Raw genomic sequence first — 17,350 nt, 5'->3', positions numbered from 1 at the left:
GAGTGCTCAGTCAGGAAGATGGGCCAGGGCAGAGAGACCCTCTGCACAGCATGTCACCCTCTTTTCTCAGCTTTGCTGCATCCCCCAGCTGCACGCTCAGGTTTTGGCTATAGCAAAGGGTGATGGTGGTGGTTTCCTAATTTGGCACTAGGGTGGGTTACATATTTCGAACAAAGGGCTCTGTCCTAGCCTGCTGAAGTGGGGCAGAGTTTTGCCTTCACCTTCAGGGGAAGCAGAAATATCTCCAGCTGCTTAGATTTGGACACTTGCAGGACAGGCTGAGAGGCGATGATCCTCACTCCAGCAATAAGAGGCCAAGCTTTCAGGGGAAGACCTAGGCCGTTTTTCAGTTGCAAATTTATATGAACTACAATTAGGATTATGCCTTTTTATGAGGAAGGACCTAAGCAGTCAGCTCACTCTCTTTCTCTTCCATTGTTATGAAGGTCTTACGCTGTTATATTCTTACATTCATTGTGCTTAAATTAGCACTGCCAGATTGCAAATGTCACATTCCCTTAGCAAGAAGAATTTCCCCCCCTCCAACTTTTCACACAAATTCACCCTTCCATAAATATGTAACAAAACACTTGTAGTAGTTGAAAGAAATGCTATTTATATAACTGATATGCCAACATATGGTCGTGTTTTTAAATTGGTTTTGCCTAGAGGCATATCAAGGTAAATACAGTCAGCCTAAAAACTGATCATAGTTAATCAGTCTCCGCAAAGGCAACAAAGACTATTAGTGAAAAGCACAAAAGCTATCAGTGAAAACTTTATAACCACAATGCCTTATTTGAAATAAATGTTGTATAGTCTATGACATTAGGTACCTGAAAGGTGCAAATCTAAAATGGGTCTTCATATGTATGGGTCTATGGCACCAAAGCCAAGTATGAAATATGAAGATGGAACTTTAAGGATAAGAACTTGTTAATTCTGCCTTTTTTGTAATTTGGCAGGTATTTTTCTCTCTCTCAAAATCCAGCACAAAATTCCCCAGTGGCAGAAAAAAAAATTCTCCCTTCTTCCAGCACAGGTGGTATTTAGTGGTATTCAGTAATTTTAGCCCACCTTCCCATCCCTTTACTCCCACCAAGTCTCAATGAGATATCAATTTTTAAAAATAATTTTAAATGTTTAGCAAAGTACCAGTCTGAAAAATTAACAGTAGGCAGAATTATGTGTTTTAAGTATTTTAAAGACAATATTTAGTACACAAGTGGGGCCTGAAGAAAACTAGATATTTGTGCCTTCCCTACCCTTCTCTTCAGTCTTGCTGCATTTTCCTACCGATCAAAACCAGCTTGCCTCAGTAGAGCAGAATTATCTGTGTTTTAAAATTAGATTAAAAGAGAGCATCATATCAGGAATAAAAGTAAAAACTTCATGACAGAGGATAACGTGAGCATCTTTTCTACAGCTGAAAGGAAAATAGACACCGCATTTAGAAAAAGTAATGTTAAGCAGCTCAAACTGCACTTCCTCCCTCCCTCACTCCCCCTTCCTCCCCCCAAATTTTAGGGATGTTGGCCAAAAAGATGCAGATGACTTAGAATGGCAAAGACTGGGCTTTTCCACCAGATATTTTCAAATGTTGGGCCACAGAAATGAATACTCATGCCTACTTTTATGTAAATAATAGAAATGCTCCTGTAGGTAGTTCAGAAACAAGCTGTAATCACTCCTGCAGCAGATTTCGTTTTGGAAGAGGAAATCCTATTAGGATCCAAATTCTTTGCGTGCTCTCTGCCCACAGACTGAGCATTCTAGCTGGTAGTTAATTTATTTGCTTCCTGCTGTCCCCAGTATCTATATTATTGCTAGCCAGAGCTTTTTTGCTAAGGTCAAAATGTAGATTCTCAAGCTAAGGCCATACTTTAATTTATCCAAATATTTTGTAGTCAGTCATTGCTTTTCTGAGGAATGCAACATCGATAAAATATCACCATTCTCAATGCTAAAAACCTGAGAGTGAGCCTCTGTCAGATGTTGTTGCACTCAGTGGGAGCTGCTTGGAACCAGCTGTACTGTGCAAAAGGAGCAAGATGTGTGTTGTGGAGTCAAGATTTAGACTTCATCTTTTGGATCCTTTGAATTGGCACAACAGTAATAATTTTCAGAGTCCCTCACATTTCTCCTTAACAAAATTAAGGTGTCACACAGTTGATTTCATTCTTCAAATTAGCATACCATAAAACATAATTATTAATGAGAAAAAGAGATGTGAGGCAAAAACTTCAGTGATCCATTCCCTGAAATACAAAATAAAAGTTGTCACTGAAATCAACACAATCCTGTCAAAGGCTTCAATTCCATTGAAATGGCATATTCCTCTAGAAGATTTATTCAAATATGTTTGACTAATCGTAGTGCTCAGCTAGTTGAATGTCTCCCGTGAGAGATTCATTTCACAGCATGTACTTCCATGGCTAGCATGACCATCAGAACTAAAGGAACTTAGGGATCTGCAAGCCCTGGCCCATGCTTAGGTTACAGTGATTTCTTCTCATGTCTATTAATCCGTACCACAGAGGACTGTGGCCTAACACGCAACGGATGATCACTTTCCAAAATAAGTATTACATTTGGATTATTACATTTTAGACATGGCATTTTTTAGGTTTTCAGATCAAACATGACATTTTAAAAGTGTAAAGTAATCTGTGGTATTGTGCCCTGATGTTATGGGTGACCTGCAAAAATGCACTGGCAGAGGGAAGTATCACTCACTCGTCTGCAGCACGGACACGTGCAACAGTTCATCGCCTTCACTTGCACACACAGGGCAGGTGGCCAGATTTTGCTTCCACTGAAGTCAATGGCAAACCTTTTGTCGACTCTTGTGTTCCCAGAGGATGTGCCACTGGAATTTGGATTGCCTTGGTACCTCAGGCTGTAATGATGTGCTCAAGCAGTTTGGCAGTGTTGTTCGCCTCTCCTTTTTGGTTATTATCGTAAGAACAAAGCAAGGCATTCTAAACCAACTTTCATTTTGCAGAAAATGGAATCTGTAAAAGAAAAAAAAAAAAAGGAAGAAAAAGAAAAAAAGAACCTGAATAACAAAATACTTTCCCAACTCAGAAGCAATAAGTTTTTAGCACTTCATTGTCTCCTCCGCACTCCATATGATACCAATGTAGGCGAACAGTGAGCAAGAGCTATCTATAGAAAGCAGTTTAAACTGTGAATTCTGCCGCACCTCCATTCTGCAGCTCTCCATTAGCAGGCTATATTTGTACAGTTTATTATACCATGGGTCCCTGCTCTGATAAAAACCACCATAAATCTTAGAAGGGCGCAGGCAGCAAAATGCTTGGTGAAGGTGTCAGTTCAGAACTGTCTGCAGATCAGCTGGAAGGAATGCGACAGATTTGCAGTGGGCCCTACTCTCTTGTTGCACATCTGGGTATCACCACAAAATGAACTGCTAGTCTCTGCCCTCCACCAATGATCTTCCGGAAAATGAACAACTCGGAGGCAGCAGAGGGTGGCAGGGAGCGCGGCTCAGAAATCGAGAAAATACACAGCAACTTAAAAATGGATTGGAAGTGCCAAACTAATCGGAGCCCAAGCTGAGTTCTAAACCTTCATTACTCATATACTTTTAGAAGTTATGAAACATGTCTGTCTTTGACCTTGTGTCTAAATATGGAATTGCCCATACAGAGAAGTTGCTTGGCATTTAATCATTCTTGCCTTTCACCTTGACAGAGTCAAAGTTGTTCTACCCCCACCGAGGGGAAGCCGTATGGCGTGCAATTAGATTCCTGCTCTGGGTTAAGTTACTCCTGTACATTACGTCTTTTGCCCATGATTCATCCCATCAACTGTCATGTAAACAGTGGGAAGTATCAGATGAGGGTTTTTTTCTGAACATTTGGTCATTTGGCAAAAAAAGGTCATCATTTATGTTCAATTGCTGTGAAGGCTGTACTAGTATCAAGATATAGATAGTCCAAAATTTTTCGTATGAAAACATTTCACTGAGATGGATTAACCTTTAAAAGTCTGTCTCTGAGTCCTGAATCCCCTCCTCCCCTCCAAAAGCAGTGGGTTGGAAAGAGGCCCAGGAGAAGGGCAGCCAAACCTTGTTCATTATCAGAGGGAACACAACAGCCATCAGGCAACTCTGTAAGGACTTCTCCACTCCACAACAAGCACTGTTTACAGATGTATTGGGAAACCAAACACATAACTGCATGGAATGAGAAAGTGCAAAGCAGTAAGGATTTATATAGTGATAATATGAGGTTTTGGCAGTTCCAAACTCATTAAAACAGTCATCCTCAAAATCCCGTTGTATATATATTACATAAGACTTCAAAACACAATTTAACATTTTAATTTATTTTTTAATTTAACTAGCTTTCAGGATATATGTGACTTCTTCCCTCTCAGGCATATTACCGCTCACGCATTTTTTTCCCTTTTAACTCTCCTCTTTCTTTACTGTTAGCTTTGCCTGCTTCAAGACTCATTTCTGGTCCGTTCTCGCAAGTGCTGTCAAGGTTAGTGCTTGCTGACTCACAACAGCTCTCATTATATTCAGACATCTGCAGGAACAAGCCCTGGCAACTGGAACAGGCAGGGACCCTTATCCTGCAATCTATGCAAAGCACCAGGTACAGCTAATGTCCAGTTTAATAATAACAGCAACAGTCACCCAGAAATCTGCCGTTACACATGGACAAGGAGTAAGAGCATTTGTAGACGCGGTGTGGGCATTGCTGCCTCTCCAGTACGCACGTGGCTTAAGCCATAGCCAGAACAGCAGATGAAATGTTGTGCTGCTAACAAGGAATCTGACTTTGGTAGTGAGTGAAGCATTCTTAAAGTATTTTTTGTCCTCCTCCCCAATTTAGATGGAGAAACTCCTATCGTGCTTCAGCCGACTAACGCAACCGAGAAGACACAGCTAATAGGGGACAGCCATCGGAGCTATCGCACAGACTCCTAGAGCAGGCAAATAGGACCTGTTGATGCTTCCCACTCAGTGTCACAGCGAGAAAAAGTACGTGATAAGCCCTGCAGCCTGTATTTGTAGTTGTTTTTAAATTAATCAAGACTAATCTGAGAGTAATTTCCTATCAAGGCAGAATCTCCCTTTAGGCCACTTCCAGTAGGTTGATATCTACACTCTGCAAAGAGATGCTTACCGCCAGTACAGAGCTTTACAGACCAGCATGCTGGTCTCTCACGGCTTCAAACTGCCAGGCTTGGCATATTCCTTCCCTCTAATAATACTCCTTTCGGTATAGTTGCTCTCCTCCCTGCTCTCAGCTGTGGTTTCACCTCCCAGACACATTCCCAAGTCCCTTTCTGGACACATCAGCTCCGTCTCTCCCTGCCCCGGAACGCTCCTCGCATGCCGCAGTTTCGCTGGATGTGAAACGTTCCTGTGAGGGAGCCTTGGAAATGCTCTTTAGCAGACCTCGGAGGAAAAGCTGGTGGCAAGGCAGATGGGGATGTCCTCCCCACAGAGAAAACGCTCTTTGGAAAGCAGCTAGCGGCTTGCTGGGGCCCAGCCTCGGTAATTATAAACCTCAGCTAGGACAAAGCACTCGGGGATCGTTCTGCTGGTGGTTACAATGCAGGTCACTCCAAATCCAGAGCCTCATCCAGCACCAGAAGCACACTTAGGTTCTGTGCCTTCACCTGCACAAGCTGCAAACCCGGGAGACAGTGGGCAAACACCCCGTGGAGGGGGAGGCTGGCCTTGGGCTGCCCCAGAGCCTCTCTCATCTCCCTGTAGCCGGCAAAGCTCCCCTGATCCTGCCTGAATGGGCTTGCTGCCCATGCCAGGCGTCCCCAGCTTCTCCTGCTGCAGCTCCAATGGGCTGGAAATTGGTCCCCAGCCAACAGCTTTCTGCCGGCTTGCTTATTCCACTGTGCCCCTGGCTGCCAGCCCCGCTGCCCCGCTGGCACCAGGCTGGGAGCCATCGCGCCAGCGCTGGCACCGGGGCTGTGGGAGCAGCAAGGGCTTGGCAGCGCAGGCAAGCAGCAGAGGAGCCACTGTCTTCTCCACAGCCTGTCTCAGTGGTGTGAGCCTGGGTCCTCCCCTCTGCCCCAGGCACAGGGGCTTGAAGAGCACGTGGCGTGAGTTTAAATATAGAGGTGGGGATGAGATGTATGTTCGGATGTACCGCTGAACAAATCAGTGGAGATACGTGCGGGTACAGCTAAAGCAAACATGAAGAAATCAGGCCCCTAATTTACAAAAGCTAAAGAAATACCTCTGAGATCTTCAGCTTAGCACTTGACTGGTTTGACAGACTAGTTTAAGCCTCAGACAGCTGAATTTCTCTTTATTGATCATGTTACATCAATCATTGTCAGTTCTGTGCATTTGCTATTTTTGCTCCTCTAATCACAGTGCTGCGGTCCAACGGGGGACGTAATGTACCACTAAATTGTATAGACCGGTGAATATATAGCTAGTCACAAGTGTTATTCCCTTGCTTAAAATTGGATCCTGCAGTTGTGAAACAGTGTTGTCTTCCTTCTATTCTCACCTTTCACATCAAATGTCATTCAGTGGCAGCTAAATATATGGGAAAAGAGTGTGTTTCATCGCACTGGCTGTAACTCCAAAGTCAAGAAATAGTACTTTGAACATTTCTTTAAAGTTCCCATAGCACACGGACATTTTAAAAGCCATTAATTCCAGTTCAGGTTATATCTCTCTTCTTCAGGCGCAGGCACCAGGGCTTACATTACCCTCAGAAATAGCCCTATTTTCCTGCTTCGAAGAGGGGAAGTCCTGGCATGGCTGGGGCTGCACCCAGGCACTCGCTCCCCTCCCACCCATGGGCTTCTCTTTGTACTCAGCTGCATGTTGCAAATAATTTTGGATGCCACTGGTAGGTACGTAAATCCAGATGGCATCCTGCCTGCCCAGCGGTGCCGCGGGGATGTGCCCGTCCATCCCGGTGGTCCCAGGGGAGGGGAGCCAGGGACACCATCCTGCTGCAGCGGCAGTGTGACCCCAGAAGGTGGAGGGGTCTGGATCAGACGGCGCGTGCCTCGGGGTGCTCGTGCTGTGGGACTGGGACACCGGCACCCACTCGCCCCAGCACGTGCACGCAACTTGTGGCTCCCTTCGCTATTCCCCTTTGCTCGGCGTTTGCTTTGGTGTAAGGTGTTATCACCAAACGGAGGAGCAGGGAGAGCACCTAGTACGTAATAAATCTGCAGGCAAAGCGATTTCCTAAGTTTCACAGTCTGGGGGAGAAATTCCCCGTCAAAGTGTGCAAATGCCACTTAGTGGCTATTATTTCCAGCAGACAGCTGGCAAAGGCATCGGGAGAAAAGTCTAGTGTAAAGCCACCCATTATACGTGGAATCCTTCCTCGTGTGAAATCCCTCCTCCTGCTCCCATGGAAGTCACTGGGCATTGCACCCTTGATTTCAACAACAGCTACAGAGCAAGCCTAAAGCCAGGGAGGGAAAGGTAAATCCCAGATTAGCAAAAGCAGTTGGGGAATTTTCTCACATGCGACACCTTTGATATCCCTCAGGACCCCACTCTATGGGCCACAGCCAAAGTTTTCTGGAATCAAGGAAATGATCTCCATGGGCTTGAGATGTACCGCAAGTCATGTAGTTCTTATTCGCTCTTGCTAAATGAGAGATTTTTCTTGGGAAAGGTTTATGACTCAATCTCGTGGTGTGATGCGAAGCTGGACAAGCTGCTGAACGTTTGCAAAGCCCTTTTACAGGCATGGGGATCTGTACAGCAGAGCCACAAGGTAGTCTCTCAGTTAGCCAAAAATCCCAGAAGAAACCAGTGACCAAGCCTCTGAGGGGGTTCTCCAGGACTTGCAGCTTAAAAATCCGAGTGTCTGAACCCATGGTTTAATTCCAAAGAGGAGGTTTAGTTTTCAGAGTACCAGGGCATTTGCCTCTTTCTCTGCTGTCAGGATCAGCTGTTCTGAGGACACGTGCGGAGAGGATGAATAACGATTTCAGGACTTAGCTCTTCAGTGTGATTTTACACATTTGTTTGCTTTTCAGAAAAGTTCCTAATGTGGACAGAGCTACACTTACGTGATCTGTTTCTGTGTAAAGTTCAGTTGCACACCCATTAATCTTCTCTAAATGTACAGATGCTCAAAATTTTGTTCTGCTTTGCTGCATTTGTTCATATGTAAAATACTATATATTCAAATCTGCCTTTGCTGTCAACCACTCTGACTAATAAAGGTTGTACGTATGAAATGTAGCACACCCTCACTTTTCCACGCTACCAACAACTTCATTCCGGTAACAGCTAGAGAAGCTGTTGAGACAGCTGTCCAAAATTATGTCTTTGAACCCTGACAAGTGTGCAGGCGGCAACTCAGGGTTTCCCCGAAGAGGAACTCGGTCTTGGATTGCAGCAGATGGGCCTGCCTATGCAAAGCAGCCAGAGCTACAGCTGCACGTTGCAAACGCGTCCTTTGCAGTGGGACGAGGTGATGTAACACCATGGTTTTACTGGCACCAGTGCCCATATGGAAAGACTTCCCCCAGCGAAAGGTGAAATGGTGATGCTGCTGAGGAAGATGGCAGCCGTCCCGTGAGCTGCCCCGGGGCCGGCATCTCGCTCGGGGGTTTCACGTCTGCCCGAGAGCCAGCGCAGGTGCCACATCATCTGGGCTTGCCGCGGGACAGCAGCATTTCTCCCTAGGATGGTGTCCAGTATCTGTGACCACAGAAGCCCAAGGACAAGGGGCAACTGTTTCGGCTGGGTGTATTCTCAAAGAGCTGTCCTTTTGTGTGTTTAGATATTAGCTCACACCCAGATTCAATCAAATGACCAAACGGAAGAGGCATCATAGAAGATTTAGGCCCACCACCAACAAAACCAGTTATTTAGGTAGTCTGTGCACTTTTCTCCCCGTAGCAAACTTGTATGATAAACCACTCTGCTTAATCCAAAAAACATCAAAGACAGCTGTATGCCATTTAGTTTCATTGCTTACTTTCTCTCAGAGCAAATTCCCAAGGTATGGGTATGGTTTCAGTCAAAACGAATCACATTTTTGCCTCTTTTTAGAAAAAAATCATTAAAGAAAAATGAAGCATGCAAAACTGAGCACAGTCAAAATTACTGATTTTTTTTTCTGTACTATAATTTTCCATAGAAAAAAAATATGTTCATTGTGCTGTTACAAAGCAGGGAGAAAGACCACAGACAAGAGTAATCACCTTCCTTCCCTCCATGCACTAAAGTCAAGTAAATTGTCGCACGCGGCACCTCCCGTCACTTCAAAAAACAGAGAATCGTAGATAGGATCATAGAATCGTTAAGGTTGGAAAAGACCTCCAAGATCAACAGGTCCAACCGCCACCCCAGCACCACCACGCCTGTCAAGCCGTGTCCCGAAGTGCCACATCGACACGCGTGAACGGGTACAAAGTTCCACGCAAGAGGACTCCGTCCTTCGTGCCAGCGTTGCCCGCCCCGGGGCTGAGGAGGCAACAGTGTGGGACAGCTGCGCGGTGGCCGACACGTAGAAGGGAATGTCCGCAAGACGCTGGCGAAGACCTGTGCTTTCCCGCTGTTGGGGAGAGCGGACACGTGCTCAGTGCCACCTGGCTGGATTTGAAAACGTACTCCTCTTGCAGCAGTACATCGGTGTACAGGTACTGCCTGGTTCTGGGAAAATGGCACCCAGGCATCGCGGGGAGAGGAGGCGAGGCATGGAAAAAAGCCCCTCGGAATTTCAACAGCCTGATTAACCGCGATGAGACGAAGGGATCTCAGCAGGCATCCTCCTGCGCTAACTTGCTTTGTGAGGGTTTGCGGTAAGCTGGAGCAGGAAGATCGTGGATCTTGTTTTCCTTTGGCGTGGTGCTGGCAGTCACGCGGCTGGCACTGCGTCCTCGGCTCCCGCAGCAGCCGCTCTTACTGACAACCGCAACCACCAGAGTCTCCGTTTGCGAGTCGGCTGGGTCTCTTAGACAAAATACAGCCGCGTTTGCGACGGGTTAAGCACAAGCTGCCCAAAAGCGCTTCGCGGGGCGGGAAGAAAGAAAAAAGTTGCCTCTCCTTCGAGCCGGAATCGAACCAGCGACCTAAGGATTCCCGCGGGCCGCGCCTCTACAGTCCTCCGCTCTACCAGCTGAGCTATCGAAGGCAGCTGTGAAACAACACGCAGTGCCACAGCAAGAACCAATCCCCGCTCGCGTAGGCGCCGGTCGGCGCATGCGCGGGGGGCGCAGCTGCAGGGCGGGCGTCAGCGCTGGCCGGGGCTCGCCGCGGGGCTCAGCGCGCCGAGGGCGGGCGGGGGCGGGGGGCGGGGACCGGTGAGGCGGGGCGGAGCGGGGCGCTGCACTCGCGCGGAGCCGTGTACAGGAGAGCGAAGCGCCCTAATTTTTGTGCGGGGCCAGTGGCGCAATGGATAACGCGTCTGACTACGGATCAGAAGATTGTAGGTTCGACTCCTGCCTGGCTCGTGCTTAGTTTTTTCACTCCTCTTCCCCCCCTGTTGTGGTGAGCGACACGCGGAGGGGATCCGATCGGTGTTCATCCGAGCTCATCGTTTAACACCGTTTATACGCCCGGCACATCGTTGGGTTCTTTTGTCTCCCAAAGCAAAAATGACAAAGGTAGAAAGTATAAAACACCACCTAGGCTTAAACTTTTCAGACAATCTAAATAGGTATCTTGTCAAATACATTCACTGTGCCGACAGCTGGACCCAGGTGACACACCGCTGTGCTACACGGGGGAAAATCCTTTGGGCCCCGGGAAAGGAGCGGTGCACTCATCGTTGGCCTGACACAGTACTCTTCGCCCACCCCGACGTGTGTAAAGGCAACGACGCAGTGTGTAGAGACAAGCTTGCAACCAGGAGAGGCGAGGAAGGCGTCTCCAGTGACTAGATTTGGGAATACTCCGCCACTTCAGAGTAGCTGCTGTCTGTGGACTAGGCGCAAGCTTAGCGTATGGAGCGGCTCGTGTCGCTGCGAATGAATAGCCGAGGTAGCTCGTTAGGGCTGCTGACATTTGGACTTGCCATCCTCTGTCTGGCCATGCCTGCGAATGGCACTGGTGACGGTCACGACACAAGGCTGTGTGGGCAGGCGAGAGGCGGCACAAGGATAGGGCACCCCACCGTGTCATGCAAAGCCCTTGAGACCCTCATTTTTCTGCTTGTCGCTCACAGAACAGTGACTGGGAGCTGTGTATGGAATGCCTTCTGGAGAAGACAGGACATGGGAGATGTCTGTTTAAAAGGAAAATCTGGGCATGTCTCAGGGCAGCTGGCTCTCCAAGTCTCTAGGTAAGTGTGACAGGGTTTTGGTGCCCACTCCAGGCTGCCCGCTGGGAAGGGAGGGTGACAGGCCGAGACGGTTTGATTTTCTTCTCCACCGGCGAGCGAAAACCCGGCGTTACGAACTCAGGCACCAAAATACACTCGAGCCAGGCAGGAGTCGAACCTACAATCTTCTGATCCGTAGTCAGACGCGTTATCCATTGCGCCACTGGCCCCGTACCCCGCTACTCCCTGAACCGCGCCTGCTGAGCAAACCCCCCCTCCACCGCCAGCCCCCTCCCCGCTGCGCGCATGCGCCGCTCACCCCCAGATCGCTGTCTTCCCACAGCGCATGCTCAGAACTCGGCGCCGGGTTGGGCGGCAGCTTGGGCGGCCGCTGGGCGGCGGCATGCAGCTCCCTTCGATAGCTCAGCTGGTAGAGCGGAGGACTGTAGAGGTGCGGCCCGCGGGAATCCTTAGGTCGCTGGTTCGATTCCGGCTCGAAGGAGAGGCATACTTTTCTTTACTATTTTTTTTCTTTTCCCCCGTCTCCCGGGGAAATTAGATTTTTTTCGTCCCGTCGGTGATGGACGGGGTCGCGGCCGGCTCCCGCCTTCTGGGCAGGCCGGGAGAGAGGCGGAGGGGCGGCAGCGCCGGCCGCGCCAAACACATGTAATATATAAGCAATTTGGGGTAAAGAAAACAAAAAAAAGAAAAAACTGGAAAGAGGTGACAGCCTTGCAGCAAACACTGAAATCCGTGTTGCAGCGATGCTTTGGGAAGTGCTTCGTTGTTTCCAATAATAATAATAATAAACAGTAAATACATAACACGTTTTCCATAATAACATTAATAGTAATAAAGAATGTAATTAACAATACATACTCCAATAATATAGACTTAAAAATTAATTAATTATAATAATTAATATAATAATATATATTTGGCATTGTCCTACATGAAGCCAAAAAACGAGGCTTTTTTAGCTGTATTGTGGCTAGTTTTATGAGCTCTTCTTTTCCAGGGTGATCCTTGGGGTGCCACTTCGGCTCTGCGCAGGCTCTCCTCATTTTGCCAATAACAAGCAGTGTGCGTGTATTTGACCCTTTATATCATTTAGTAAGGAAAGATGACGGACATTACAAAAACCCCGTCCATAAGACATTTCACCCTGACACACTGAGTCACCAGAGTGAGGGCAGATCAGGGGCTGTCAAATGTGCTGACAGGTACGGGGCGGGGGTGGGCATCTGCTCCAACAATAAGAAATTCTCAGCTCACACATTGTAAGACAAGGTCTTGTTTGCATTTCAGGCGAAAGCTGTCTATTCTCCTGGAGAAAGGGGAAATAGAATAAATCTCAGGGGAGTTAAGAGTATGTGGACAGAAATTTTCAGACTGGCTGGCGGATTTTGAAGGAGAGATGGTGAAAATGTTCTCACGTGACGAGGTGCTGGCTCATGGATGCAGTTTGACTGAAGTGGCATGTGCATGTGTTGCAGAATAAGTTTAATCAACTAAATTCTTTAAACACATTCTATTCTCTTAGCTTTATCTTTATGTTTGAATAACTTTGCTTAGCATGAATTAGCAGGAGAGTGTGAGCTCGCTGGAATTCCAGGTCTCTTGTCATGAGCTGGTCCTGGCCTGGTTGCTGGGATGCAGGAAGGCAGGCCCTGGCTCCAGTGTGAACTGGGAGATAAGGAGGCTGCCGCTGTCGGAGGAAGAAGCTGTAGCTCTTTCAGATAAGAACTGCTAACATAACGGCCCGTCTGGAGAGAGAGGAAGAATCCAATAAGGAACAAAAGGACCCCAGGCCAAGAATTACTGTTGGACCAAGAAGCGCATGCGTGAACAGCACGGGAATAGTCTGTAAAGGTACAAACACCCAGGGATTTCTTTGTTCTGGGTCCATCTCTTAAAGAGGCACCCGGTCCAGACAGTTTCTTTAGTGTACTTTTTAATCTGTTTCTTTAATTATATTCTTTACAAGCACAGATGTCTGAGCCTATGCTACGGGAAATCTAGGTTCAAGAACGTTTCTTTAAGACATGGACAAGATGTCCTGCTGATCACACAGGTGGGAAGCCATTGGAAGTGAGAGAGCATCTTTCCTGATTTTGTTAGTACCTGAAACTTTATTATTTCTTGGCTTAGGTACTCTTGTCAGTGTATCTAATTTGAATATTGTAAGCACACACTTCTATTTGTATCTGCTCCTCACCTGGCTTGAGTTAAGCGGGATTTCAGGGTCACCAGATCTATCCGGTTATCACTCAGCTAAGAGCAACTCTCTCAGCTGTTGTCCTGGGCTCTCAGACATGACTTCTAGCTCCCCAGGACGTTTCCTAGAGCAGCCAAACCTGCCCCATTTCAGCAGCAGGAGCTGGACGAGCGAGCATCCTCCGAGGTCAGCTGAACCGGAGCCTGACTGTGGAAAACTGGAAGATGCTGGGAATAGCCTTCGGTGCAGGAGGTTCCCAGTGGAGCTGGGAAAGAGCCATGTAATTAGCTAGATTCTTTAAAAATAAACCTTTTTAGAGATGGAGTTGACCCGGTTGAAAGCTCTCGATGACGCTGAGCAGGATGTGTGGGCACCAACTTAATTAAATCCCTTAATGAGGAAATCTGCATCTCCAGCTTTCCAACTGGGTTGGGTTTTTTTTTCTTTTTTTTCCCTTTCCACTTTTTCCCTCCAGCCGTGCCTGGTTGGGTGGGGACCGGAGAAAATAAAATAAAGTATGCCACCGAGCCAGGCAGGAGTCGAACCTACAATCTTCTGATCCGTAGTCAGACGCGTTATCCATTGCGCCACTGGCCCCTAGCGGTAGGAGCCACCGAGGGAGGGAGCCCCGAGGGGGGCGACCGTGACGCCCGGCACCAACGGGGCTGTGGGGCAGGAGCAAAGCCTTGCAAGCCCTGGTCCCCGGGCGTTGGGCGCCCGATGCTGCGCTGTTGCTCTCGAGAGGGGAAGAACCGAAATTTTCCAGCAACGGGTGGAGGTTATGCCGCGGAAATTCCATTTTCCCACTGGCATCCGGGTCCAGGCTCCGTATCTGATGTTGCTCCACTGCGACGAAGAGCTTTGCAAGTTGGGAACAAGTCACGTCATGTCACCTGCTGCAATCTCTATGCCGAAAGGAAAAAAGGAAAACATCGTAATGTCACCCAGTTCCAAAATGCTGGGAGCTGTGTCGTGCCCTTTCGCTCATAAGCTCTGCTCCCCACACCTCCAGCAGAGCCTGGCTACTCCCATGGTGTCTGGAGGAGGAATCCCAGCTGGTGGGAGGAGGAGGTGGGATCTGCCTCAGCTTCCACGACGCTGTAGCAGAAGAGCCTGGTAGCCTTTACCCCACGCTTGGTCCTGCAGAAGGACCCCAGAGCGGAGAGCCAAGGCCTGCAGGGCTGGGACAGGCTGCGTGGTGGAGCCCAGAGCTGATCCATTTGGAGGGATAAGGGCAGCTCTGGAGATACCAAAATACCATCAGCACCTTCTCTTCCAGGTAACCCCCACTCCACTCTCCCACTGACACCTCTCCCGTTACGACATGCCTGGCTCGCACCTGCACGTTAGCTCCTGCCCCAAGCTCTGAGTTACTCTTGGTCTGTACCCCGTGTTTTCTCCCTGCGGCTCAGACAATTCCCTCTGGACTGCCAAGAAGGGCTTTGCCTTGGAATCCATACAAAGCACAGTGCTGGTGCTTCAGGAAGGAGACCAGCGCCCTGGTGGCTGTGGTCTTGGTCACTTGGTATGCTCCACAAAGGCCGCAACATCCCAGAACTTGTTTTCCCATTTTTCCTTGTCAATCAGACTCAAAGCAAGTTTTCCTTTTCCTTGTTAATCAGATGCAAAGCAAGTTTTCCTTTTCCAGGGAGAGCCATGGAACACCTCGCAGAGTTAGAACATTTTGGGTTCAGTCTCACGACTTCTTGGTGACACTTGCTGCCTGCATCTCTGAGCCCTTCGCTGACCTTACAGCAGCCAAACATGTTGGCTCGTCACTGATAATAACCCGAGTGTCAGTGAGCTGCTGGTTTCTTTCCGATGGTAGACTTTGACTGCTGTCTGATTTCTGGCCTGTCACTGGTCGGGCTTCCATTAACAGGTCTGTACCAGAGAGAGCCCGGCTACTGAGAACAAACTCTGCATATTTAGCCCTAGCTTTATTTGGCAAAAAACAACGGCAAAAAAAACCCCAGTTCGCCAGCATTGGACATTAGGGATCATGAAAAAACATGAATGGCTCTTTTTTCCATTCCTGAGGAGGAGGATGGGATTCACATAACCTGCTGCCAGGGAAAATGTTGGGAGCTGTTGGAGACAGACGTTAATCACCGCAGCCCTATCTGAACACGCGTTGCTACTGTGCCTCCCTCTGCAGCGGTGATCTTGCCAGGCTACTGTGGCAGGCTTGACTTGCCTGCGAGTGTTCCTTGAAGTCATGGACCGTCTTAAAGGTATGACGTCCTGGGTAACAACGAGGATGAGCCAGTTCAGCAGCCTCGTCCTCCAACCTAAAGAGGTCCCACTTCCTCTCCTCCACTGTACTCAGCTACATGACTTGCCTTGTCCTTGCTCTGGTGGTCTGTGGTCCCTCCAGGCACCTCAGTCAACTTGATCATTCAGCAAAAGAGCAGGGGATATTCTAATGGTCAGTGAGGTGAACCAGCGAGAGGACAGGACCATGAGGCCAGGGCCAGTGCGAGGAAGGCGAGAGACACTGACTGCCCCATCCCTCTGGTCCTTGCAGCAGGAGGAGTGTCAAGCTGAGACAACGAGGCAGAAGACATGGAGTGGGACCAAGGTGTGAGAAGTGGAGAAGGTATCCAGCAGGTAGAGCTGCTGTCTGCCTCCACAGACGCTTCACTTTCAATCTATTATTTCCACCCTCTCTTCATTTTCCTTCCTGCCATTTTTGTTTTTCGCAGGTGCTGGTAAGGTGGGCAGTAAAGACGAGGCCAAATTCCTCCTGACTGCCTCAAGCCGGCGCAGAGGGGTAAGCACTGAGGCAAGCAGCTCCTTCGTCAGCAGAGACTTGCAGACAGCTCCTCTTCTGCAGATGGGTTTTGGTTTTTCCCCCTGAATTAATCATGAAAAACCGCAAAGCGAATGAATGGGAATGAGCATGTCCAAATGGCTGGTGGGCATACAACAACAGGAAGAAAGTAATTGCAAACAGGAGTTTGCAGGGGTGGGGGCAGCGCCTGTTTCTAGTTGGGCAGCTTGGACCTGCACCTATCCCTCCAGTTGGCAGCCAGAGACATCATCAACCGCGTGCCCGGGCCAGGCAGGATGGAGGGATCCCACGTACTTGCTCAGTGATCCCAGGGATGTTACCCCTGCTGCGGTGATGGGGTGAAGGATGATGCTGGAAAAGGGCAGTTTCTCAGGTTTCCATGCTCTTCTAATGGAGTCGCTCTGAGCGCAGCGAGGCCGCTCGGTTTTGGCTAACGGAGCACGCACCGGACGCAGCAAGAGCTGTGTTGTGGTGCCCTGCGATTCTGAAAGCAGGCCCCAGTAAGATGGGCCCTGCTTAGACCCAGAACAGGGCTGCAGCCAAGATCAGTGATTTCAGGCGAAACCCTGGTCAAGCAGGGAACCATCCTTGTGCCTGGAGAAAACTGGAGCCAGAGCTGGGAAATGAGGCTAGAGGCCCAGGGAGGGGTTGAATACAGGTGAGAGCTGGAAACAAGAAGGGGTGGGCAGGTAGGGAAGGACGGGTGTGCCTCACAGTATCCCCAACCTACCTTTGGTGGCTGCTCCTAACTTCTTTGGATAGCTCTCCTGGCAATGAGAAAGGCTAAAAATATATGTAGTCTTTTACAAACCTTAAGTTGCTGGTTCAGTTCTGGCTGATGGGGGGGTTCTCTCCTTTCTTCTTGCTCAGCACATGGTGCAAGAACCACGTGTTCTTTCACCAAGCCATCAGTCCTCCAACAAACCCCACAGAAGCCCCTGGGATTCAGGTCTTCCTGGTTGCTCCCATCCCTAGAAGACACTTCTTCTCCCCTGGTTATTGCAGGTACAGCGGGGTCCTGCCACTGAGGGAGGGCACATTCAGTAATGCTTTGAATATTACAGAGAACAAGCTGGCAACCCA

General features: G+C 48.6%; 1 protein-coding gene and 5 non-coding genes across 6 annotated transcripts in view; 3 read left to right on the top strand and 3 right to left on the bottom strand.

Moving 5' to 3' along the window:
- Window positions 1-4,963, top strand: part of DNAJC5B (DnaJ heat shock protein family (Hsp40) member C5 beta) — a 53,978-nt gene extending 49,015 nt beyond the window's left edge. Inside the window, exon 5 of the mRNA XM_075415265.1 lies at window positions 4,869-4,963. Coding sequence (XP_075271380.1) covers window positions 4,869-4,963 — 95 coding nt within the window. The remainder of the gene's footprint in view (window positions 1-4,868) is intronic.
- Window positions 4,964-10,037: 5,074 nt separating this feature from the next.
- Window positions 10,038-10,127, bottom strand: TRNAY-GUA (transfer RNA tyrosine (anticodon GUA)). Its single transcript is given in 2 exon segments — window positions 10,038-10,073; window positions 10,091-10,127. It is a non-coding gene; the product is annotated as a tRNA-Tyr (tRNA).
- A 246-nt stretch (window positions 10,128-10,373) lies between these two features.
- On the top strand, window positions 10,374-10,446 carry TRNAR-ACG (transfer RNA arginine (anticodon ACG)). The gene has a single exon. It is a non-coding gene; the product is annotated as a tRNA-Arg (tRNA).
- A 966-nt stretch (window positions 10,447-11,412) lies between these two features.
- TRNAR-ACG (transfer RNA arginine (anticodon ACG)) lies at window positions 11,413-11,485 on the bottom strand. The gene has a single exon. It is a non-coding gene; the product is annotated as a tRNA-Arg (tRNA).
- A 182-nt stretch (window positions 11,486-11,667) lies between these two features.
- On the top strand, window positions 11,668-11,757 carry TRNAY-GUA (transfer RNA tyrosine (anticodon GUA)). The gene is given in 2 exon segments: window positions 11,668-11,704; window positions 11,722-11,757. It is a non-coding gene; the product is annotated as a tRNA-Tyr (tRNA).
- Window positions 11,758-13,997: 2,240 nt separating this feature from the next.
- On the bottom strand, window positions 13,998-14,070 carry TRNAR-ACG (transfer RNA arginine (anticodon ACG)). Its single transcript has one exon. It is a non-coding gene; the product is annotated as a tRNA-Arg (tRNA).
- Window positions 14,071-17,350: the final 3,280 nt, after the last annotated feature.

Source organism: Opisthocomus hoazin, chromosome 3 (assembly GCF_030867145.1).
Source record: "Opisthocomus hoazin isolate bOpiHoa1 chromosome 3, bOpiHoa1.hap1, whole genome shotgun sequence".
Lineage (NCBI taxonomy): Eukaryota > Metazoa > Chordata > Aves > Opisthocomiformes > Opisthocomidae > Opisthocomus > Opisthocomus hoazin.
This window is presented reverse-complemented; position numbering and strand designations above follow the sequence as displayed.